Raw genomic sequence first — 23,410 nt, forward strand, 5'->3', positions numbered from 1 at the left:
CCACCCTCAGTGGCTGCACCCACAGGTACGGGAAGCCACTGGTGTTTGACCTGAGTGAGGTGGACCTATTTCAGGTGGTGCAGAGGCAGCTGGAGGAGGTGCAGCCAGGCCTGGCACAGGCGCTGCTAAGCCGTGGGCTGCTGGCACAGGAGGGGTACCTGTCGCTGCTGAGGCCCTCGGACGGGCCAGAGTACGAGCCCGCCCAGTTCCAGGAGGCGCGGCTGGAGCACTTCCGCCTCTTCTTTGTCACCCGGGTTCAGTGGCCGCCTGCGGAGCAGCTGCAGGTTCTGCTACCTGTACGTGTGCAGCTGCCTAACAGAAGTTTCTAGTGCAGCACCCCAATAAAGCATGTGCACCGTATCTGTGATTGCATGTACAAGTCCATGGCCCCCGCCAGTCTGGGCCTCAGCTACAGGACACTGGGAGGACAGAGGCCTGGGTGGGCAGCCCTGGGCACCCGTGCCTTGTAGGGCAGGAGGGGTCAGTATGGTGGGTGGGTGGACAGACAGACGGGAGGTAAAACGTAGTCAATTTTATTCTCCTTAAACCACAAAATAGAGTCTTTGGTTGTACAAACATCACTAGTTACAGTCTTGCCAAGAGATTCTGGCTTGGGGAAGGGGGCAGTTAGAGGCCAGAACTCTTGAGGGGGGGGGTCTCTTTAAAATGCTAATACCCAAGTTAAAAGACTTGGGGCAAGGGTGATGATGGAGCTGGAGGACCCCACCGCAAGTCTGAGGGGGCACCCAGCCCTAGGAGGGCACAGGGCCCAGGCCTCGGCGCCCTGGCCGTATGGCCCGGCGGCTACTGCACAGTGTCACATCTTCAGGACCCAAGGCACTGGGTGAGGGCCTACCCAGGAGCACCAGGGCCACCTCTCCATCCTCTTCTTGTGGACCTGTTGGGCAGAGGCAGGGAAGATGTGAGCCAAGTGTGGCCTGACACCCTGGGAGCTCACTCCCAGCCAGGCGCCAACTCACCAGGGCTGGGGGATGGTTCCAAGGACCTCAGCTCCTCGACAAAGTCTGGTGACTGTGATGGGGACAGGGGCTGGTCAGGGCTGGTCCCAGACTTGCCTGAAACCACCCACGTGGACTTGGCCTGGCTCAGAGGCCGACAGAGCACAGGTCGGGTCAGGGCAGAACAGGCAGAAAGAAAGGCGGGTGGGAAACGCACGGAAAGGGGTGGGCAGAGACCCAGCGACAGGTAGAGAGGCGCGAGCGGGGACTGGGCCCATGCACGTGCTTCAGGGTCAGGGGGCCACCAGTACCTGGATGTCATAGACCGGTCTGGAAGAAGGGAGGGCTGCAAAAGCCCTGTAGTCAAACTTCTTTCCAGACAAGGGCTTGAAAGGACAGCATGAGGGAGAAAGAGGCAGAGACAGTGCGAGGGAGAGGTGAGGGCGGAGAGTATGAAGTGGGGTGTGGGAGGGCGATGGCTGCAAGCTCCTCACCAGGCGTCCAGGGGAGGTGCTGGTCTGAAGGCCGAGGTCTGGGGGCACAAGGAGCAGGTGTTAAGAGAGGCCCATACAGCAGGCAGAACCCTCCGCATCCCCCTCATCCCCACTGACCTTCCAAGGGGGTAGGTGATGGGGTGGGCGCCGGTGAAGGGGCCTCCGCCAGCCGCTCCAGGGGCCCTCGCTTGCCCCGGCCCTCCTGGGACTTGCTGAGGACCATCTGCGCGCGCAGAGCGTCCTGCTCTAGAGACTTCATCCTGCAGGAAGAAGGTGGGCGAGGCTGGGCGGGGCCCGGGCGGCGGCGGGCGGGACCCGGGCGGCGGCGGGCAGGCCTGGGTGGGCTCACCTGGCCGCTCTCCACAGCGCCCGCTTCTCCGCCTCCAGGGCCCGGCGCTCCGCCGGGGACAGGGCCCGCTCGGGAGCTGGCAGCTCAGGGCTCTGCATGCGAAGCCGCTCCTGATGGCGCCGCTCAGCTTTGGCTGTCCGCACCGGGGCGCCGCCTCCCACGGGTGGCGGGGACGCTGGGCTGGACCTGGGGAACCCGACAGGGCGCATTATGGGTGTGGGGAACTCGGTGGGCAGGAGGCATCGGTGCCCTCACCCTCCCGCCCTCACCCTCCAGCAGACCCGGGGCCAGCCCAGGGGGGCTCGGCCTCCTGCTGCTCTTCATCCGGGGATTCCCTGTCCAGGACGAGCCCTGCTTCTGGCCCTGTGTTCTCAGCCTCCTCCCGCAGCATTTGCACCCTCTTCTGCTGCAGCTTTCGGGCTGTGGGGTGGAGAGCAGGTCAGGCCATGCCAGGCTGTTCCATCCGATCCCTTCCCACCACCCGTACCCCTCACCTTCCTCTTCCTGCATCTTTCGCAGGTCATCAGCACCCACCAGGGACACACGCTTGGGGTGGCCCTCAGCCTGGGGCAGCCGCACCTCCAGCTCAAAGTACTTCTGCCGCTCCCGGAAAGACAGCTGCTCTGGGGAGGCCGCTGGCCCAGGCATGGAGGGCTGGCGGAAGCGGGGCCTGAGACTTGGCTGGTGTTCTCCCTGGGGACACCCACACTGGGCACCCTCCCCACACTCAACACAGCATACCTGGGCAGCACTGTCCTCAGGAGGGTGTGCAGTGGGCACAGCTGCAAAGGCCCTGTAGGCCTGCTTCACGTTAGCAGGTAGCTCATCCGGGGAGGGTGGGGAGGGTGGCTGGGGAGCAGGGCTCCTGTGAGCTGGGCTGGGCAGCTGTCACCATGTGGCCACCACCCACTCAGCCACCAGCTGTCCCCACTGACTGCAACTGACCCCCACCCACCATCCTGCTGCAGAAGGAAGCTCTGTCACCCCCACCCCTGCAGGACAGGACACTCACAGAGCAGGGACCACCTCTGCCCCTGGGAGCCGGGGAGCCCCTTGGCCAGGCCTGAGCCAATGGCTGGATCACCCCCGGTTTTGTCTGCAAAGGGCAGGGGTGGGGTTGGGGGTGGGGTCAGAGGAGAGCAGGATCAGAGGTCCAGGAAAGGGGGAAAGAGATAAGACAGAAATGGAGCCAAGGTTGGCAGCAGGGATAGGGTAGACACTCACCCAAATGACCCTGCCTTGAGGAGTTGAGCTGGGTTTCACGTGGGCCCTGTGCCCACCCCCACCCTGCAGTGCATGGATAGGGTGCCCATGGCCTGACCATCCCCATGCAGCTGGCAGGGTGGGGGCCCCAGAGGACCCACAGACAAGAGGGTCAGTGTGCTGGCAGGCCCTTGTGGTGCTGGGTGTGGGCATCAATCCACATCTTGAGGACTCAAGCCCCTTCAGCACAAGCGCAAGGCCCTGCTCTCACCAAAGCCAGCTCTGGCCACAAAGGTGTCCCCAGGAGGAAAGCCTGTCTCCTGCCAGGGAGGCCTGCACCCAGCACCTTTCTGTAGTCTCTGTAGGGACCTGTGACGAGGCTGCTCACCTGCTGGTTGCCAGGGGAGCAGGGGTCCTCAGCCATTTTCCCTCCGGTCATCCCAGATGGTCCCTGGAGGAGCAGGGCAGTGGGTAGGGGAAGGGCCTGGCAGGGTTGTGTCCCAGGGAAGGAGGAACAGGGTTGACAGAAAAGCTGCCTTCAATTCTCTGACCTGACCATGGCCCAGGGACATCACTTGGCCACCAAATGGGCTTCTCCCCCACCATAAGGCTGGGTGTGGGAGGGCATTGTCGGGGGCCCGGGCTAGGCAGCTGGGTGCCTGCTCGCAGCAGTGGGGCACTACCCAGCATGCAGCCCTGAACTATGCAAGGACAGCTGGGGACAGACAGGGACAGACCTATATGAGACAGCGTCGCTAGGGCCCAGAGAGCCCATCTACCAGCAGCATGCCTCGAGCTCCAGTGTGGCCTCCTAGTCTATGAGCCAGGGAGGCCCCAACCCTTGCCAGCTACCCACAGCTCTGTCCCTTCTCCATCAGAGGAGTGTGGGCCTCCATTCCTCCTAGGGACTTCCCTCTTGGAGCAGAAGGAAGGAGGGCTGGTATCTAAAAGCCCCTCAATGGGCTGCTTCTACCCCCAGGCCCCACCCAGTGACACTGCAGTGTCCTGGCCAAGTCCACCCCTCAAGCACTCATGTTCCTGCAGATTCTCCTAGTGGGGCTGGGGGTGTACCCTCTGGGAGTGTTATTTATAAATGTCTCTTGAGGAGGAGTAAGGACTGAATGTCCTCTTTGTCTGTCCACAGGCCCACAACTGTGGTGTCCTGGAGGCCACCGTTAGCCTAGGCCTGCGTCCACCCCCAGCACAGCTGCTAGTGCCATGCCTTCCTTACCCAACGGGTCTCCATCACTGCTTGCAGCTGCTCCAGCCCATCCACCCTATGGAGGCTGTACACACCCAACCCATCAGGTGCCCCAATGGCTCCTTGGACTTCCGGCTGCCTTTGTACCCTGGTAGACCCCCTGCCTGCAGCAGGCTGAGCTCAGGTTCTCCCATATGCAACTGCTTGGAGTGTATGGGGAAGGGGAAAGGGGCCAGGGATTTCAAAGAATTCCCCTTTGCACTCTATGCCCTCAGCTATGAGGGACCATACCACTGCCTCATGATTGAAGTCAGGAATTAAAGGCACAAAGAATGGGAGTTGTGGCTCAGTGGAAGAGCATTTGTCTACCACGAATAAGACTCTGGATTCTCTCCCCTGCAAAAACCAAAAAACAAAAAAGGACAAAACATTGTTGGGCCAAACTCTGGTTGAGGCACCTGCAGAGTTACCCTGCATGGTGGCCTTGGCACTAGTACTGGAGACGGAAAGGCCTGAGCTGGCTGGCAGGGCCCCCAGGTGGAGAGAGTCAATTAAGGCAGGATGAGACCCACAGGCAGGCCAGTCAATGGTGGTGACAGACAGACCAGGCAAGGTTGCAACTCCGCACACATGGCACTCACCCTCTGCATGCCACCAGCACTGGGCACAGCAGCCAGGGCACGATAGTCCAGCTTCAGGGGCTCTAGACTCCGTCCCTGGGAAGCAGAGTGGACACAGTGCTGGCAGATGCTCTGTGCCTGGGGTATGGCCACCCAGGGCTCAGAGCCAGACCCAGGTAGGACTCACTGTTGCCTCTGTAGCCTCAGGCCCCCAGTGTGGGGCCTGACCAGGCAGCTCCTTCTCCTGTAAGCAGAGCAGACACAGTCAGGACCAGCAGCTCAGGCTCCTAGCCTTGGGCTCCTGGCCACTGTAGTCCTGACCTTGCCTGGGCCCTCAGGGCTCAGCTCCCGGTCGATGGATGAGATGCTTTCCAGGCTGTTCCTGTGGCCAATGCCTGCTGCAAAGGGGTTGGCAATGACACCTGGGGATACCTAAGAGGAAAGGAGTGAACTGAGGGTAGGGAACTTGCTGGGAAGGTCCAAACTCCAGGGCAGGTTGAAGCCTAGGCCAAAGATAAGCCAGTGGCCCACAGTGGACATAGGAGATCACATCCCACCAGGCTGGTCAATCAAGTGTAACTGTCCCCAGCTTGCCCAGGGCACAGGACTGCAGCACCTATCTGCATGTGGCAGAATTGTAAAGCAGGGTGGCCACACTGCTTGGCAGGGGTGCAGAGAAGGGCGACTGTAGTCACCCCAGGAACAACGAAGTGACAGACAGATAGGATAGGAGCAGGAAGAAAGTGAGCCACAGCAATGTGCTCATGCAGAAGGACGCTCCTAGATGGACAAGGGGTATCTGGAGTGTGCAGAGGGTGGGCAGAGATGAGACACGCTGAGAGGAAAAGTCTTCTAGTCCTGACCCTCAGGGCAACACCGCCTGTCAAAATCCAAAGACTGGGAGTCTGCAGAGGGAAGGTGTGTAGGGGTTGCCAGGCAGGGTAAGGGCGTGGGGCCTGGGTACAAAGTATGCTTGAGTTAAGGGTAAACACAGGTGATTGAAACATGGGAATGGTTGCTTCCATACCACAAGGCACAAAGGGACTGGCTCAGGCCTCTACCACCAGAGGAACGAGAGGCAGCATGGTGGAAAGCCAGTTACCAGTGGCCTTGTTGAGAGCAAGGTCCCTACCAGAAAAACAAAGATGAGCAGTGAGGGCTGAAACACAGCCCAGATGTTGTGGTTTTAAAAACCACTGAAACAATAAGACAAGGGAGGCCAAACAAAGCACAGAGAGCAGCTGCTCAGACTGAGGAAGATGGAACTTGAGGTTAAGAGCATGGAGCAGGGGCTGGGGACACTTAGCAGCAGTAACATGGTGATCATAAATTGCAAGTGCTAAATAAATGAGTAGCTAAACACAAAAAGCAAAGACCAGGGAAAATATGAGAGCTGGGTACAGAGTTATGATGGGAGGTATAAATGTCTCTCTCTGATTCTGACAACACTAGAAGCTCAAATAACAAACAGGTACCCTTCTGGAGTAACTCAATCTAAAGGCCACTGGGCAGGTCCTTACACACACACAGAGACTAAGCAGAGTAAAAGCAGCAAGATCAAGAAAGCCTGGTTTCCCAAATCAGAGAAGGCAACTCACATAAGGGCTGCGGTGCAGAGCTGACTTGGAAGGTGAACAATATCATGTTCACCTATGGCTCCAGAAATAACCAGAGGTGGCAACTATTCACATATTCCCTAGCTCTGGCCAATGAGTGGCCCTGAGACAGCAATGCACTGCCTGGCTCCAAGGCCTTGTCTTCTCAACATCCCCAACACTAAAAGGAGCCAGCACTCCCTAGAGAAATGGCTGGGCAGAAGTGTGAGATAAGAAAGTGCTTGGAGCAGGTGAATGGTGTCAGAAGGACCCAGGCCCAGTCTGAAGCCCCTTTCGTGGTCATGGTTGGGACAACCTGAGTATCAAAAAACTGACCAATGAAATGTCACCTGTGAGACACAATGGAAATCAGAGGCTATGCTGACATGAATGGGGAGGAGAAGCTGGTCTTATGCAGATGCCAAAGGAAAAGTCAAGCAGTGACCCAATGGCCAGGACTTGCTCAGGCCCTGTCTGAGGTATTCAAACTGGCGGGGGAGAGTTCCGAGTAGCGGGAGTCACACATTCTCCTCTGGCCCAGAAGAAAACCCAAATTCAAATCGTAAAGTATAGTTTCTACTCCCTCAGTGCTGACTTTGCACCACTGTCCAATCATCGTGAGTCAGGGGCTGTCTGTATGGGACACTTGGGACACACACACCAAGGTCCACAGAGGGACATAGCAGAAGGGGGACTTCTCTTCACACCAAGCACATGGGAGAGCATAGTGCAAAGTTTTTTGGAAAGACCTGCTCACAGCCCTGGCGCACTGGTGAGGCAGGTATGTGCTGAGCTGCTTGCTGTGCCTGCTCTCTCAGTGGCCCTTGAGGCAGCCCTGCTGCTATCCCCTTGTCAGACCCAGAGGGAAGAGCAGAACACCAGCAAGAGCCCAGGTCTATCAACCTGTGCAGGAGCCTTAAAAACACACCAGCCCTACTCCACAGGCAAGGCAGGTCCACCAGCACCTGTGAGACACTGCTGTCCCAGAGAGCTAGAGAGGCTCATAAGCTGCTACAGAACGCAGCTGACAAATGACACCGCAGGCCAGACAGGCTAACAGACGATTTAGGTGACCAAGTTTAAGAAAAACAGCAAAAACAAAACACCCGCAAGTATTAAAAGCACACCAATCTCCTGCTCAGAACCTTCACCGGCTGCACTTTACTGGGTGTGGATCAAGAGTGAGACCCTGAGTTCAAACCCCAGTAATGCCTGCCCCCCAACAACAAAGACAGACTGAGAGAGAAAGCAGAAATGGGGTGCAAGTAAGGATCACCCTGCCCATGCCCCAGAGGCTTCAGATGCACAACCAAATCCCGTAGGCTCAGACACTCTAATGTGTGTGTGTGTGTGTGTGTGTGTGTGTGTGTGTGTGTGTGTGTGTGTGTGTGTGTGTGAGAAAAGCCAGGAATCCAAAGATTGCTGTGAAGAACCCTGCTGTGTAAACATCAGGTCCCTTTCTCCCAAGTCCCAAGCCTGCTGATGGCACCTCTGTGGGCTGAACCAGCCTCATTGAGCACATGGTGTAAAACCACTTCAGGAATCTCACCACCTACTGCAGAACACCAGTCTCATAGTTGGAAGTCGAAACAGCTCCCCCAATTAAAAAAATGTTCTAAGGGCCATTCATAGTGGTGCATGCCTGTAATTCCAGCTACTTAGGAGGTGGAAGGTAGAGATTGGGAAGATCACAGTCTGAGGCTGGCCACTGGTAAAAGTGTGAGACCCTATCTAAAAATAACTAAAGCAAAAAAGGGCTAGAGGTGTGGCTAAAGTGGTAGAGCACCTGCCTGGCAAACACAGGCTCTGACTTCAAACTCTAGTACAACATGCTAAAAACAACAAAAGCTTTAAAAAAAACTACGAGAAACATCACACTACAGGATGAAACAGTTCCAAGTTAGGCACAAGACAAAGCCACCAGCCCCCACCACTGCTGGTCACAGCACAGGGGGAGGGCAAGCAGGGCGAAAAGACACGTGTGGGGGGAGCAACCTGGGAAGGCGGCCCCACTCCATCACTGTGGGCTACAGGGTTTCTGCAAGGAAACAAAGCAAAGCCAATAAGGATTCATTGGAACTCTTACAAAACTAGAGCAAGCTAGGAATATACTTGAGGACAACTTACAAAAAAAGATGACCCCATCCTGGGGATACACTCAAAGGAATGCAACACAGGTTACTCCAGAGGCACCTGAACACCCATGTTTATTGCAGCACTATTCACAATAGCCAAGCTATGGAAACAGCCAAGATGCCCCACCACTGACAAATGGATTAAGAAAATGTGGTATCTATACACAATGGAATTTTATGCAGCCATGAAGAAGAACGAAATGTTATCATTTGCTGGTAAATGGATGGAATTGGAAAACATCATTCTGAGTGAGGTTAGCCTGGCCCAAAAGACCAAAAATCATATGTTCTCCCTCATATGTGGACATTAGATCAAGGGCAAACACAACAAGGGGATTGGACTATGAGCACAGGATAAAAGCTTTAGCACACAAGGGAGGGGTGAGGATAGGTAAGACACCTAAAAAACTAGCTAGCATTTGTTGCCCTTAATGCAGAGAAACTAAAGCAGATACCTTAAAAGCAACTGAGGCCAATAGGAGAAGGGGACCAGGAACTAGAGAAAAGGTTAGTTCGAGAAGAATTAATTTAGAAGGTAACACACATGTACAGGAAAGCAATGTGAGTCAGCTCCCTGTATAGCTACCCTTATCTCAACTAGCAAAAACCCTTGGTCCTTCCTATTATTGCTTATACTCTCTCTTCAACAAAACTAGAAATAAGGGCAAAAATAGTTTCTGCCTGGTAACGGGATGTTAGCAAGGTAAGGGAAGGAGCAGGCGGGGGGCGGGGGAAGAAGGGGGGGGAAGGGGGAAGAAATGACCCAAACATGGTATGCACATATGAGTTAAAAAAAAAAAAAAGACCCCAAGTGGTTGGAGGCACCAACCACTTTTTGTTATGGTACCTGGTAGATGAGTTCACAAGAGAAAACAAAACAAAGTTTTCAGAAAAAAAGAGTACAATCAATTGACTGGTCACTTGACTTGTCTGAGATACTGGAACTCACTACACAGTGACAAGCATGTATATGGTGCGGCACCGTGTGAGATGCACAGCTCCCTGGGACCGAGTCCAGAAATAAGCTGGAACACACAGATGTAACATCACAATGAAGTCACATTTCCCCAGAGCAGCAGGGAGTGACAGGCATATCAGTAACCACTGTGGGGACAACTCGTGTCCACTCACACCAACAGCAATTCCAGGTGGACTGCAGAGCTGCATTTTAAAAAGTCATAGAAGTATTGGAAAAAAATACAGGGTGCTTTTACAACCATAAGAGGGGAAGATTTTCCTAAGCAAAAGCCAGACTTAAAAAGTCCTAAAGGGAAATGCTGCAAGACTTAATTGATTAAAATTGTGAAATTTTGTGACCCAAAAGGTACCATCCTAAAAAGGAAACCTCAGTGATGGATGGAGAAAAACAGCTGCAGAGCACAGGCCAGACATGGCCTACACAATGGGGGATGGGAGGGCAGGGGAAGGTGGGGGAAGGTGGTGCACCTGTGGCGTAAGAGCAGTCATGTGTCCTGAGATGGAGTGAGTATGTAGAGGGGACAGTGGTTCCAGAAGAATATTCAGCTTCTGCTGCTAGGGCTCCTCATCTGCCAGAGCTGGCAGACACCTGCCTGGCTCCCCAGAAGGAGGATGTGGACATGGCCAAGGCTGAGTAAGGTTTGAGACCTTCAGCTTCTGACCTTCCTGCAGGAACCCTTACCCAGCATGTGTGCGTACACAGAGTGGCCAGTCAGGCACAGTAAGGACAACCTATGTCACATACCAGGGGCCAATGCACAGTCAAGTGGATGTAGAGCCAAGGTGATGTGGACCGGCTGTCAGTATGAGTCATGCTAGCCCTACCCTTCTAGAAGCTTGACCCTTCCCTGGGGAGGGTTCCTCTCTGAAGTGCAAGTTTAAAACAAGTAAATGTTTTGTACACAAAATGTTTAAATATTCATTTTAAAATAAGTAAACAATGGGCAAGCCCTCTCTGAGGACCAAACCACCCAGAGCATAAATCCTAAAAGAGATTTACCCCCAGGACCACCAGGACTGCATTGGGATAGCAGAAGTGAGGACAAGGGCCAGACTTGTGAGCCCAGGGAGTGACACCTTAGATCACGTAGGCTCCAGCTCAACATCCAGTTGTGCACCAAACAGACTAAGGCAACTTGTTTCTCATTACAGTGACCTCGCTGGTGTCTGAGGCAGCGCACACCATCTGCGCATCAGCCTGGGTTGTCTCTGGAGGAAATCTCCATCCTAAAGATGGACTGCAAGTGAGTCAACCTAGGGGCACTGTGTGTCCGAGGGGGCTGAGGTGTAGAGGCCATGGGGAGTGGTGACACAGCCACCCATGCCCTTGAGACCAGCATGGCTATCATGCCCTCTGAAGAGCTGGTGGCCATTGCAGATGAAGACCCCTTGGAGGTCATTTTGGCCTGCAGGTGCTGATGCTGGAGGGGCCCTGGGACAGTAAGTGGGACAAGACAGGAGAGTAAGACTGGAGCCCCAGGCCTGGCAGCCGGACATTCTTTCTCTGTGCGAGCAGAGGCTCTGGGGCCAACTCTGGGGCAAAGTGAGTGGGAGGCCAGCAGTCAGACAGAACATGGGTGTAAGTGAGCTCTCCAGAAGAGCATCCTAGGATCAAGCACAGCCAGGGAGGAGCAGGAAACCATGGGCTGGGGAACCTCTGTGCAATCTGTGCTGAAGTTCCATTACTGGCTGGGGGGCTCCAGGCAGGACTCTCCAGTCTCTCTGACCAGCTAATGGCCACACCTTCTCAGGTGCTGCCTGGCCAGAGCCCAGCTGCACCTGTTTTCTTAGGACCAGGACATATCTATCTCTTCACTGCCTAATCCCACCTGGACTAGAGCCTCCGGACAGCATGGTGACCAGGCTCAGAAAGGCTCTGCCACTCCATGCCATGGGACAGTCGTGGGCAGCACCTGGTCCCAGGGCAGGTCACTAACCTCTAGGGCTATGGTGGTACTGGTGTCAAAGCCATCACAGACGAGCACGGTGAGGGTGTCACCCACGCTGCGCAGCAACTGCACAGCCTCAGCGTGCGTGAGGCCTAGCAGGCTCTGTTGGTTCACCTCCAGCAGCCGCAGCCCCACACGCAGCCGGCCATCACGCCCAGCCGCCCCTGTGGGGCTCACCTGCAGGAAGACCAGGGTAAGACCCAGCCACCCACGCACCCACCCACAGCACCAAGGAGGAGGCTCTCACCTTGGAGATGAAGATACCCTCATCTGTGGGGTCGCAGGGATTGCCTGCATGGCCCTTGGCACCCCCACGGATGCTGATGCCTAGCTTCTCCCCGGGGGCCTTCTGGATGCAGAGCTCCCGCATGCCTGGGGGGGGCGGGTCCCTCCGCACCAGCAGTGACAACTCCAGGCAGGGTCGGAGCAGGGCACTGACTGCCTCTTGGTGCGTGGCCTCCCGTACATCCTGTCCGTTCACTGCCAGAATGCGATCCCCAACCCGAAGGCCACAGCGAGCAGCCAGGCCCCGCGGGAGCACCTGTTGGGGAGGAGAGCAGCATCCGGTGGGCTGGGGCTGTTATGACCCTTGTTCAGGGCGGCCAGGATGGGTCTTTCTTGCACAGAGCTGCCCGCCAGGCCTTCTACCTTGGAGATGAACACACCAGGCTCCTGGACACCAAACGGGTGGCTGGAGTGATCAGAGCCCCCGACGATGCTAAGCCCCAGTGGGCCCCCAGCCCTGGGCAGACGGACCTCCTGGAACATAGGACAGATCTCAGAGCAAGAAAGGAAGGGGTACGAAAGGGTGGGGCATTGGCCATGGGCTCTGCAAGGAGTGGTTATACCCTCAGGATGGGGCTGGGGTGCTGCTAGGGCCCTCCAGGCTGCTACAGTTCTGCTGCCCATCAACTCATGTGGCTGGAAGCCCTCACCCTCACTGAATGCAGCCACGTGAGGGGACAGGGCACCAGTGGGACGGTTGTGCTGGTGCAGGCAGGGGTCAAACCATGGACTGCAGAGCAGGCACACATGGCAAGATGATGCACTGCTTTCTGCCCAGAGTGGATGCCAGGCAGGCAGTGGGCAGGTGTCTCACCTCCACGGGGTATGGTCCTTCCAAGGCAGCAGCCAGCAGGCTGGGGGCCAGCCGGGGCAGCCCAGGCTCCCCAGGAGTGACAGTGGTCGTGGTAGCAGCAGTGGCGGTGGGGATGGGGGAGGCATGCGGTGAGGGAGTCAGGGGGAGGGACCCCTCAGTCTCCCTTTCCAGTAGCAGGGCAATGGTGGGGGAGGCGGCAGTCAGTAGGGAGACAGCATGGTCGTGCCTGGCCTCAGTCATGTCCACTCCATTGATCTGTAGGGACACACTTGGGTCAGAGAGGGTGGGCAGGGTAGACAGAAGACACTGGGCGGGCCCACCTGCCCTCACTCACCGAGAGGACTCGGTCCCCGACTTGTAGAGTGCCTGCCCGGTGGGCAGCACCCCCCTCTGCAATGCGGGAGATAAAGATTCCCTGCAGGGGAGGGAGGAGCAACACTGTGAGGCCAGCAGGCCAGAATGGCAGCACAGCCTGTTCCTCTGGGAGTCCCCTCCAGGTGCCCCAGGCACATTGTCTTACCCCATCACCAGCCCGGTAGGGCGTGGAGCCTTTTCCACCAGCAATGCTGAAGCCCAGTCCCTTTTCACTGCGCACGAGGCAGGCTGCGTGGCGCTGGCGGAGGGGGCTGTGGGTCTCAGGCTGGAGCAAGGCCAAGCGTAGGCCACCACCCCGCCGCTCCCGAGGGCTGTAGTCATCCTCAGGCCGTAGAGGTGTGATGGTGACTGCATTCTCAGGCTCCACCATTCGTTCCCTCCACACTCGCATCTGCACAGCAGCGCCTGCCCCTCGCAGTGCCTCCACAGCCTCATGGTGCTCCGCATCCCGCAAAGCCACGCCATTCACCTTGGATAGTGGGGAGAGGTCAGGGCACATATCAGCACCCAGCCATAGTCACCCTGACAGCTGGGCACTGACAGTGTGCTACAAGCCCCCCATACGGCTAGGCAGACACCCTGTAGCCAGTCTACAATGGTGCCTCCACTCCAAGACATCTCCTGCTCCCTGCCCTCGTCTGAGGAGCCTGGCGGAGAACACCGGAGGCTACCGGGGTGACAATCCCATGCCCACTCATGGGCATGCACTCATGGGCAGCACTCATGGGCAGACATGACGAGAAACACACGGAGAGCTTCACCCTTGTCCCCACAGGAGTAACCCAACCTCCCCACGAGCTCCCCAACAGCCAGGTGCCCAGGCCAGGGCTCCTGGGCTCCAGTTCAGAGACCAGGTCCCCACAAAAGTCCCTGGCAAGCTCCACTGCTGCTGGTGGGGCTGGTGTCACTCATGCCTCCTGTCCAGACAGAGTGTCTCTGGGGGCAGGCAGTCAGGCTCCCTCGACCCTGGCTTATGAGTTCCACACCTGATGGGGACAGCCAAGGATTTGTGGACCTCAGATGGCACTGCTGCTCTTTGCTGAGCAGGGGTCATCACTCACCTCAAGGAGTTTGTCGCCCACTCGAACTCCAGCGCGGGCTGCAGGGCCCTCCTCAGACACCCGAGAGATGAAAATGCCCTAGAGAATAAGCAGGGACTGTCTACAGAGCCTGCCCTCCATTCTGCCCTTCTGGGAGGAGCCCGTGGTGGCTGTCAAAGGGTTAGAAGCTACCAGGCAGAGGGGAGACCCACTCTCTGCAGACTACAGCCCTGGCCCGCTCCCTGGAGAGGCTGCAAAGACCCCCAAGTTCAAGGGGAATAGTGGGCCTGGAGGGGGTCAGAGCAGACGGGCTCAGGTTACAGTGGAGTCCTGAGTCCAGGGAGCTAATAGCTACAGGTTAACCTAGGAAGAGGCTCTTGACCTCAAAGTGGGCACAGAACAGGAAAGGCCAGAGTATAGAAAGAGGGCAGCCTGGCCACCCTGCAAGCTGCTCTCAGATGCTAACATCCTATATGAACACATCCCTGGGTTCACTTGGCACCCTAGGGTGACCTGCACTGGACAATACATTCTCCTGGTAGAGGCCAAGTGCGCTCAAACATCTAGCAGACATGATTCAAGAGGTCCCCTCAGAGTGATGGGAAGACTCTGAGCAGCAGGTGCAGACAGGAGGGAGCTCAAGGGCAGTTGGGCCCAGTGAACAGCTGGGTAGCTACTCACCTCGTCGTCTCCCTTGTAGGGAGTGGAACCCTTGCCCCCTGCGATGCTGATGCCCAGGCCCCCTGTCTGCCGCACGATGGTGAGTGTCAGCTGGAAACAGAGCAGACATGGTTGTCTGGGAAGGCCTGGGCTACATGTGCTCACAGCAGCCGAAGGAGCTGGCTGTAGACAGCTTCATTCACCAGGTAGCAGAGACAGAACAAAGCAGTTGGGGAGGTTCCCAGGACTCTGGGAGCAGCAGGTGAGTAATGGGTGGTCCAGGGCTGAGTGGACGTCTTCCACTGAGTGGGGCCTGATCCTTCTTCTGTAGCCAAGGCTACCTCAAGATTCACGGTAGGAATACAGGAAACTGACCAGCACCTCCACTCATCCTGTGAGACAGGCTGCCCCAGGGTGAAGGTGTGCTGCTCTGACAGAGAGCACACCGTGGGGGGATGGGGACAGGACCCCAACTATGGCAGCTGCCAGGAGCTCTTCTGTTAAAGAAGGAGGGTCTGCACTCGATCCATGAGGGAGGGGAGAGGTGAGAACCCGCAGCCCAAGAAGCAAGGTCAGCAGCCCAGACCCAGAGCAAAGAGCAGCAGCGAGCAGTACAGACCTCTTCCTCCTCAATGCGAGCAGGCTCTATCAGCAGGTTATTGGCCTGGTCAAACGACACCCCCTGTTAGGACAGGAGCAGCGAGGCATGCAGGTTAGCCACCGCTGGACACCACCACCACCTCACCCAGCCCTCACCACGAGCAGAGAGGACAGAAGAAAGACCCCATCAAGCTCCTATGGCCTGAGCCAGTACCTCCCTACCTGGGCTTGGCACAGTCCCAGGCATGGGTTGCCTATAGTCTGTAGGTGTGAGAGTGACCTGCAGACCTGCCAGATGAGTAGGGCAGGGCTGGCTGTGATAGAGGTTTCAAAGTAGATGGGACTCAGGCATGGCTATCCCTGACTTGACCCCCATGTCCCTGAAGCTGTCATGTGTCATCACCATGACACATGGTGTCAGGGTAGGGGTATTGTAGGCAGGAAGGGTGGTGCCTCTGGGCAGACTGGGGGGCCTGGGGCTTTCTCTAACATCTGATGGTTCCCAATGAGCAGACATATCCTTTTGTGAGCCATCAAGAGTAAAACCTGAGGGCCCTGAAGGGATACACCACTGCTCCTAGAGGTTTGCCTGAGCCTGGGGGCAGGTGTGGGGGGGTTCCAAGTGGCAGTGGTGGTGGCTGTCTGGTAAAGCAGAGGAGGGAGTGCTATGCCCACAAAATGAGCCACAGCTCTGCCAGGGAGGATCCTGGGAGAGCCAGCAACTCCTGGAGAGGAGGGGGCCTCCGTCTAGTCCCCCTGCACACAGATGGCCAAGGGTGCGGAGAGGCCCATGGCTTTTGTGGGCCCCTTTGGCCTACCAGTCCGTCATGGAGATGCTAACCCAGGGAGCTACTATGAGCTTTAACTAAGGTCAGTGTCCGCGGAACCCCGTAAGGGACCAAGGTGACAATACCACCAGTCACAGCACATCCACAACTCGTCTGGGTGGCCAGAGGGAGCCTGGGCCGGGCAAGTGAAACCCACCTTGACGGAGGGAGCAGAAGCCACAGCCTCCTCGTTGTCCTCCTCCTCCGTGGTGGCCTCGCCTTCCTCCTCAGCCCTGTCCTCCTCCTCTTCCTCCTCTTCCTCTTCTTCCTGGGCCCGAGGAGCCCAGGGTGTGTGGGGACCATTGTGCCAGCCCCCAGGCCCTGTGGGGACCTCCCCATCTGGCTGCATCCCCTGCAGCAGGGCCACGACAGCCTCGGGCTGTGGAAGCTTGGAGATCTTGAAGTGCTTCTTGTAGTGGGGCGTGTCCTTGCGGATGAGGCGCTGCCGCCCACCTGGCAGGGGCCAAGGGGCCTCAGGGTGCCCCTCCTCACTCTCACCATCTTCCCTGGATAGCAGCGTATCCTCTGCGAAGTGTACTGTGGGCTGTGCAGGTGTAAACATAAGGGGCAGCCTGGCTCTGACCCACTCTCCCTCCATCCAGGGCCAGGCTCTGTGTCTGCCTGCCACACTGGCTCAGGGAAGCCCTTTGGAGCCCTGCAGGTAATGGACAGAGGCTCTGTGCTGTGCCAAGGATGAGAACTTAGCCTGGGGAGACTTGGGCCACAGAACTCTTCCCAGAGAAATGTGGTGCTCCAAATAGAAATGCAGAGACAGGTAGAAGCCAGATGGGGAGGGGTAACGAATCCACTGGGGCCAGGAAATAAGGAAGGAGGAATGTCTAGGGGCAGTAAGCTTGTAGGTGGCACTGATGGCTGTGTGGAGACTATCACCCGGGTTCGGGGCATCACCCCTTCCAGGAATTTCCTAGGATCACTATCCCGTGCGTACCCATTGCCAAAGCTTTGTCCAGGTGAACCCCCTGTATGTACCCCCCTTGCTAGCCAGCACCCAGCATGGCCTAGAGGCCATCCACGTGGACACTAATAATCCCAACCACACACCTGATTGGGAGGGTGCAGGGTGGGTAGCCTGTACACTAGCAGGCCCTGCTCCTGGCCCCGTGGCCACCAAGACTTGGCCTCCTACCTTCTTCCTGCCTGTCCTCACCTCATCATAGTCCTCTTCCATAGCTTCCTCTTGACCAGGTGGTGTAGCTTCCTGCTGCTCCAGCCCTGGTACCTCAGCTAGTGGGGCCTCAGGATCACCCTCAGAGGCTGTGCTGTCAGACCGGCCAGAGCCTCCACTCAAGCCAGACTCTGTGCTCAGTCTCTTCTCCTGCAGCAGGCAGCAGTGTCACTGCATGGGAGCTGTGGCCCACAGGCTGCTCCCCTTCCTGGCTTCCCACTGCCCTAGCTGTGGCACCCCAGCAGGCTCACTTCTTGCAGCCAGTCCCTGTCCCAGACTCCAGGAAGCCACATTCTTTCCAGAGTCCTGGACACACTGCCATGGTCCTACAGTCTAGCCCCAGGAAAGCCCTCCCGAAAGCATGGAAAACAAGGGCCGCACTAGTTCCCGGGAGAAAGTCCCCTCCCCAGTCAGTGGCAGGTAGCCATACATGACCAGCATGTATACTAGCACCCTAGCTTACTGGTCCTACTGCATCCAGAGGCCCCAAAATATCTTCTAGTCATGGTATCAGAAGCTTCATACGAGCAGCAGACCTGCCCAATTCTAGCGCTAAACCCCCTCCCAAGTGCTGAGGGACACTTGGACAGTCAACATAGACAACTGGGAAGAAGATAGGCAGCATGGCCCCCTACCAGATCACCACCCCCTGCCACTAAGACATACCTGGCACGTGGCCCTGGACACACCGAACCCTGGCTGTGCCTGTTTTCCAAGCCCAAAGACATTGCTCGCATCCCACCTTCCCCCACCCTCACCCAGCGCAGCCCTCAGCTGCAGCTGTCCCTGTGTCCACCAGCTTGTCTCCTGCCCCCTTCTCCAGGCAGTCCCAGCTCTCACAGCCCACTCCCAAGACAGGTGAGACATCCCGCACTCCCATCCCTTCACACCCACCTCCTCCGAGGGTGAGGGTGGCCCGAGATCAGGCTTGCAGGTGTAGACCTCGTTCCGGCGCTCCTCAATGCCCCTCTTCATCACCTTGAGCTCACTGGGGTGAGGTGTAGCCCGACGCTGCAGGCCCTACAGTGGGGACAGGGATGAGGGACAGAGGCAAGGAAGGGGTCAGGCAGGGGTGGGGTGGAGGTGCACCTCCCAGCGTCCCCACCCCTCCATACCGGCTTCGTGGCAGCAGCCTCCTCAGTATCCTCGTCACCGTCTGGAGCCTCTAGGAACTGGATGACGCTAACACGACTCAGGGGGGCATCACTACAGCTCTCTGAGGGGCTACCCTGATGCCCTGGGTCCTCTGTGGGAGGCAAGTGGTCAGGGGCTTGGGTTCCTCCTCTGGCTCCATCGGAGGCCTTGCCCCTAGGTCAGGACTGCAGCCACCAGCAACCTACCAAAGTTGGGCAGGGGCTGCTGGGGCAGCAGGTAGCAGGTGAGCACCTTCTCGCCAGTCTGGGCATCGTCCTCAGTCTGGAACCGAAGCATGGGCTGTGCCTGGTTCTCGGCCAGCCACAGCGCCTTGAGGTTGAGGTGGGTGAGCGCAAACGGCAGACTCCGCAGCCTGGGGGTCAGGCAGGCATGGTCAGTGCATGCTGGGGACACGGCCAGGTCCCCAGGGGCCATGCAGATACTCACCGGTTCCCAGCCACATCAAGCACATGCAGCTCGGCTGTGTGGGCGAGTTCAGCAGGCAACACGGCCAGGCGGTTGTCCCTCAAGGAGAGAACGCTGAGCGCCACACAGCCTCCAATCTCAGGTGGCAACATCTCAAGGTGGTTCCGGTCCACATTAAGATTGGTCAGCTTGGTCAGCTTGCCCAGAGAGCGGGGCAGGGCCTAGCCAGGAGGAGGGATCAGAGGTTGGCAGAAGCCCCCTAGTGTGGGGAGGAGGATGAGGACAGCCCCTCAAGCAGATAAAGGGTGAGGGAGACCACAGCTCGCTCTGGTCAGGGCTCCCCACAGCCCTCAGAGACTAGGACTGGAGACCTGGACATGCAACTAGGGTACGTGGCTTTCTCTGTCCCCTCCTATTCCCAAGGCCACCAAACACCCTGTGGGGACAGCCAAGACCTCATCCTCACCATCTCTGGCTCTGTCCTGCAGGTATGGCTCAGACCTTCCTAGGCTGTGTGCTCAAGGACACACTGATGTCCCCACTGCCTCCGGCTCCTATCCACCCCTTTATCTCTAGGAATCCCTCTTCCCCCACCACTGTAACCACAGGCATCTCATGCAGGCACGTTCTATAGATGCCTGGCTTATAAGCAGAGCCTGTCTCCCAGTCTGAGGACTGGCATCACCATGGCCAGCCCAGTTTTGGTTCCACAGCCCTTGCTCTTGCTGGCCAGCACAGCAAGAGGGGCAGCTTGATTTCCCGCCCCTCAACTCATTCTCTCTGAAATGCAAACAGTTCTTATCCCTGAATTCCCTTCTTTCCTTCCTGCTGCCATCCCACATCTCACAGACTGAGCTCTTAACACCAACTGGCAGGGCCCCACTTCATTTCCTACCAGTGAGCTCCCTTTCCTGACCCCAAGGGTGTCTCTCCTGAGCAGTTCCCATGGGTCAAGCCACCACCAGCACTTGTCAGTATGCAACACATACCACCACCAGCAGATATTCATTCTGGCGTTGCACACCTCGAAGTCCCTGTCCTCTGCCTCCCATACTGACTGTGAACACACCTCCTTGCCAGGGCCTGGTGCCTAAGGGCTGCCTTACCGTTAGCAGGTTCTCTGTGAGTATCAGCTCAGAGAGGTTCTCGCACTCCCCAATAGCTTCGGTTACCTCGCACAGCCGGTTCTGGTCCACCTTCAGGATAGACAGCTGCTTCAGCTGACCTGGCATCAAGGAGACATGGTGACCAAGCTGAGTTGAACCAAGGGCACACCCAAGTGTTTGACACACCCTTGTAGGGAAGATGGGTTTCCAGATCAGCCACATCCTCCCCCCATTTCTCTGGTGACTGTCATAGCTTCTCTGAGGACCCTGAGAGTCCCTGTGCCCATCCCTCCCACCCTTCTCACTACAGACCTGCAGGTCTGCCCACCCATCCACCCTTACAAACCCCTCATGATCCTGCTCTGGCAGAAGCTACCCCGGCCCCCTGGGCTATTACCTGGCCAAATGAGTACCAGATGCAGGCCGAGGCCTAACCTCCTGTCTTTAGGGTGCCTCCATCCTGGTCAAAGTCAGGCCCTCACCCAGGACCCCCCTCCCTCACACACCCAGTGGGCTGCCCCAAGCCTCTCAGTGCACTGACCAATGCCATCTGGCAGCCGCTGCAGCAAGTTCTGGGACAACAGAAGGTCTGTGAGCAGCGCCAGACCGCCCAGCTCCACAGGCAGCTCCTCTAGCCTGTTTTCTGACACATCCAAGCACACCAGGCGCCGTAGGTTCCCTAGCTCCTGAGGACAGGCAGAGGGTCAGAGGGCAGCAGCTGGAGGTAGGAGGCCAGTCCCACCCTCACTCACCGGGGGCAGTGCCGACAGCTGGTTCCGGTCTAGCCACAGCTCCCGCAGGTTCGGCAGAGCCCCCAGAGTGTCAGGCTGCAAGAAGAGATGGGGACAGGAGGTAACAGTATGATGTCCTGCCCTCCAGGAGCAGCTGCCCCACACCCAACCTACCCTGCCCCGACAGTCCCCACTTACCAGCACCTCCAGATCATTGCCTCCCAGATCCAGCTGTTCCAGCTTAACCAGGAAAGACAGGGACCTGCAGAGGAAACAGTCTCGGTGTGGTCACGCAGCCAAGGCTCTAGCTCAGCTCCACCCCAGGCTGGGTGGAGGCCCCACACTCACGCAGGCAGAGACTTGAGCAGGTTCTCTCGGAGCTCCAGGGTCACCAAGTTGGCCAAGCTGAAAGAGACACCAGGGGCCAAGGTTGAAAAAGGCAGGCCCAAGCCAAATCCTCCCCAGACCCATTCACTAAGCGGGCACTCACTTGCCCACATCCCCAGGCAGTGCCTGCAGGGACACGTCATTCAGAGCCAGGTGAGCCAGGCTGCGCAGCTGCGTGAAGCCATCCGGGAGTCTGGGGGAAGAAGTTGGGGAACTCAAATGCCCAGAAAATGGTTGTAGACTTCCCATGGCCCAAGGCCAACTCCCACAGTGAGTGGCCACCCACCTGGACAAGGGGTTCCCGCTGAAGTCCGCGATCTCCAGAGCCTTACAGAACTTGATGCTCTCGGGAATCTCAGGGATATCTGGGGCAGGGGTGCCATGCATAGATGCTCATAGCCTCAGGGGCTCCCTGGACCCTTCAGCCACCTCCCAGCCCCTTCCCCTTCCTGACTGCCCACCATTTCGGGACACATCCAGTTCCACCAGCTGCATGAAGTTGGCCACTTCGGGTGGCAACCGCTGGATCTCATTGTCACTGAGGCCCAGCTTGCGCAGGTTCAGCAGTCGGAAGAAAGGCTGTGGGCAGGACGTGTGATCAGGGGGAGGCTCTGCAGCTGAGGCCCCTGAGGGCAGAGAAAGCCTCCTGGACATACAAGGTCATGGGTCACAGATCTCTGGACCTCTAACTGTCCCATATCACAGAGGGGCCTGGGGTCTAGCCTAACTCCCAGTTTGCTGTGAGGGACTCAAGGAAACATGCTGCACACCCCTTTTCCACACCTGATCGAATCTCCACTTGATGTCTTTGGTCCACCTTCCACACACACGGTCACTGTTGTACCATCAGTGCGATCAACCCCACCTAACACATATCATCAGCTCCTGAGGAGACCGAGCCCTGCCTCCTACTGTGTCACCATCAGAACTCCATCTGCCACCTGAGCTGCTTCTTCCATCCACAAGTGAGCCCTCCACGGGGCTACATGGGCTTTTGCTACTGCGCCCCAGCAATGAGCGTTAAGAACTCAGCGGAACTCAGTCAAGAAAACAGTAAGGACCCAATGTAACGCTGCAAACATGTGTAGTGCTATGACAGAGGACTACAAGGCACACGGGTGGGTCCTGGAGACAGGGTTATCAGCCTAGAATGGAGCCACACCCTCAGTATCACCAGCCCCCAAACATCAGGTCACTTGGCCCCCCATCTCAGAAAAGGAAATCTTTCATAACCTGCTTCCTCTGGTCTCCTTTCAGAAAAAAAAAACAAACTGACCGGAAGGAACACGAGCAATGAGGCGGCCACTCAACACAGAAAGGAGGGCAGGGAACAAACCTCGCTCCAGTCACCTTAGGAGAGCCCCTCACCCAGTCCTGCGCAGGATGAAAGAGGAGCAGGGCAGGGAGAAGACCCATCTCCAGAGCAGCTCGCAATCTACCTATCGTCACCCCAGATCCGCCCTCCGCCCTGGTCCCATCCACCTGCCGCGCCCCCACTGGCATCTCTGTTCGGCTCCTCTTCTAGGCTCAGTGTCCATGCCGGCCCTAAGCGGGCACCCGGTGACCGCTGCCACCTGGTGCCAGCGCAAGCGGCTGGGGGAGGGTGGGGCTGGCCGGGGCGGGGCTCTGGCCAGTAGGAACCAGCAGGGCCGGCTGGAGGCTGCGGTGCCCCGCCCGGGCAGCGCCTGCCGAAGGCCCGCTCCACCCGGCGGCCGCGGCGTCCAGACCCCGCGGAGCGCGAGCCCGCGGGCGGCGGGGCGGCAGGTGCGGCGGCCGCTCACCTTGGGCAGCTCGCGCAGCTGGTTAGCGTCGAGCAGCAGCTCCTCCAGGCTGCGGCTGTAGCGGTAGATCTCCTCCGGCACAGCCTGCAGCGAGCAGTGCCGCTTGTCCACCGACTCCACGTGCCGGTTGCAGCGCCAGAGCGGGATGCACTTGAGCATGGTGCGGGCGGGAGGCGCGCGCGGGCTCGGGCGGTGCTCGGCGGGCTCGGGCCGGGGGGCGGGGCTCGGCCCGCATGAGCGCCGGGCGCGGGCCGGGCGGTGCGCAGGGGGCGGGCCGCCGGGGCCGGGGCGGGCCGCGGCAGTGAGCAGCGCGAGGCCCGGCCCTCACCGCGCGCGTAGACTGCGGCGCCCAGATGGGGGCGCAGCCCGGCGGCGCTCAGATTCTTAGGCGGCGGTTCCGCATTCCGCCCGGTCCACCCAGCTCGTCGCTCGTCCTCCCGCAGTACCGCAGCTGAAACCGCCGCCGCCGGCCGCGACCGCCCGCGACTACCGCCCGGCCGCGCAGCCCGCCGGGAAGCCGAGGCCCGCCCTCACCGCCCAGAACTGCAGCCCCCAGAAGGCCCCGCGGCACGACA

The 23,410-nt window shown here is 58.1% G+C and overlaps 2 protein-coding genes across 16 annotated transcripts in view; one reads left to right on the top strand and one right to left on the bottom strand.

Moving 5' to 3' along the window:
• The window catches only part of Iqank1 (IQ motif and ankyrin repeat containing 1), a 35,453-nt gene extending 34,929 nt beyond the window's left edge, over positions 1–524 (top strand). The window contains 1 exon segment of the mRNA XM_074069383.1: positions 26–524. Within this exon segment, the coding sequence (XP_073925484.1) occupies positions 26–329 (304 nt within the window). The 3' untranslated portion in view covers positions 330–524.
• Scrib (scribble planar cell polarity protein) lies at positions 518–23,060 on the bottom strand. Of its 15 annotated transcripts, none has more exons than XM_020170330.2 (39): positions 22,836–23,060; positions 21,516–21,633; positions 21,341–21,419; positions 21,158–21,247; positions 21,016–21,072; positions 20,866–20,929; positions 20,689–20,763; positions 20,478–20,622; positions 19,937–20,055; positions 18,852–19,051; positions 18,611–18,777; positions 18,386–18,516; positions 18,165–18,290; positions 17,253–17,420; positions 16,242–16,628; positions 15,480–15,545; positions 15,277–15,339; positions 14,679–14,768; positions 14,019–14,096; positions 13,103–13,426; positions 12,917–12,997; positions 12,583–12,837; positions 12,132–12,242; positions 11,731–12,024; positions 11,472–11,660; positions 5,148–5,258; positions 5,014–5,070; positions 4,848–4,922; positions 3,394–3,456; positions 2,815–2,898; positions 2,544–2,651; positions 2,297–2,456; positions 2,084–2,222; positions 1,803–1,988; positions 1,571–1,713; positions 1,454–1,491; positions 1,271–1,345; positions 981–1,032; positions 518–898 (listed from the first exon to the last, which is right to left on the bottom strand). In XM_020170330.2, the coding sequence occupies exons 1-39, from the start codon at positions 22,992–22,994 to the stop codon at positions 753–755; spliced, it is 5,073 nt and encodes a 1,690-aa protein (XP_020025919.2). In that variant the 5' UTR covers positions 22,995–23,060; the 3' UTR covers positions 518–752. The 15 variants fall into 15 exon arrangements, with proteins under 15 accessions (XP_020025919.2, XP_020025929.2, XP_073925471.1 ...); XM_020170340.2 differs by having other exon boundaries at positions 2,072–2,222; XM_074069370.1 differs by lacking the exon at positions 2,815–2,898 and adding an exon at positions 3,027–3,089 and having other exon boundaries at positions 2,072–2,222.
• Positions 23,061–23,410: the final 350 nt, after the last annotated feature.

This window comes from Castor canadensis, chromosome 3, assembly GCF_047511655.1.
Source record: "Castor canadensis chromosome 3, mCasCan1.hap1v2, whole genome shotgun sequence".
Taxonomy (NCBI): domain Eukaryota; kingdom Metazoa; phylum Chordata; class Mammalia; order Rodentia; family Castoridae; genus Castor; species Castor canadensis.

Bases quoted from the DNA above. Each gene is read 5' to 3' on its own strand.
- Scrib (XM_020170340.2), bottom strand. From the start codon at position 22,994: ATGCTCAAGTGCATCCCGCTCTGGCGCTGCAACCGGCACGTGGAGTCG. The intron at 5,259-11,471 runs GTTAGTGACCTG...CTTTCCTCTTAG, and splicing joins GTACCACCATAGCCCTAGAG to GTATCCCCAGGTGTCATTGC. The intron at 2,223-2,296 runs GTGAGGGGTACG...TCCACCCCACAG, and splicing joins AAAGATGCAGGAAGAGGAAG to CCCGAAAGCTGCAGCAGAAG.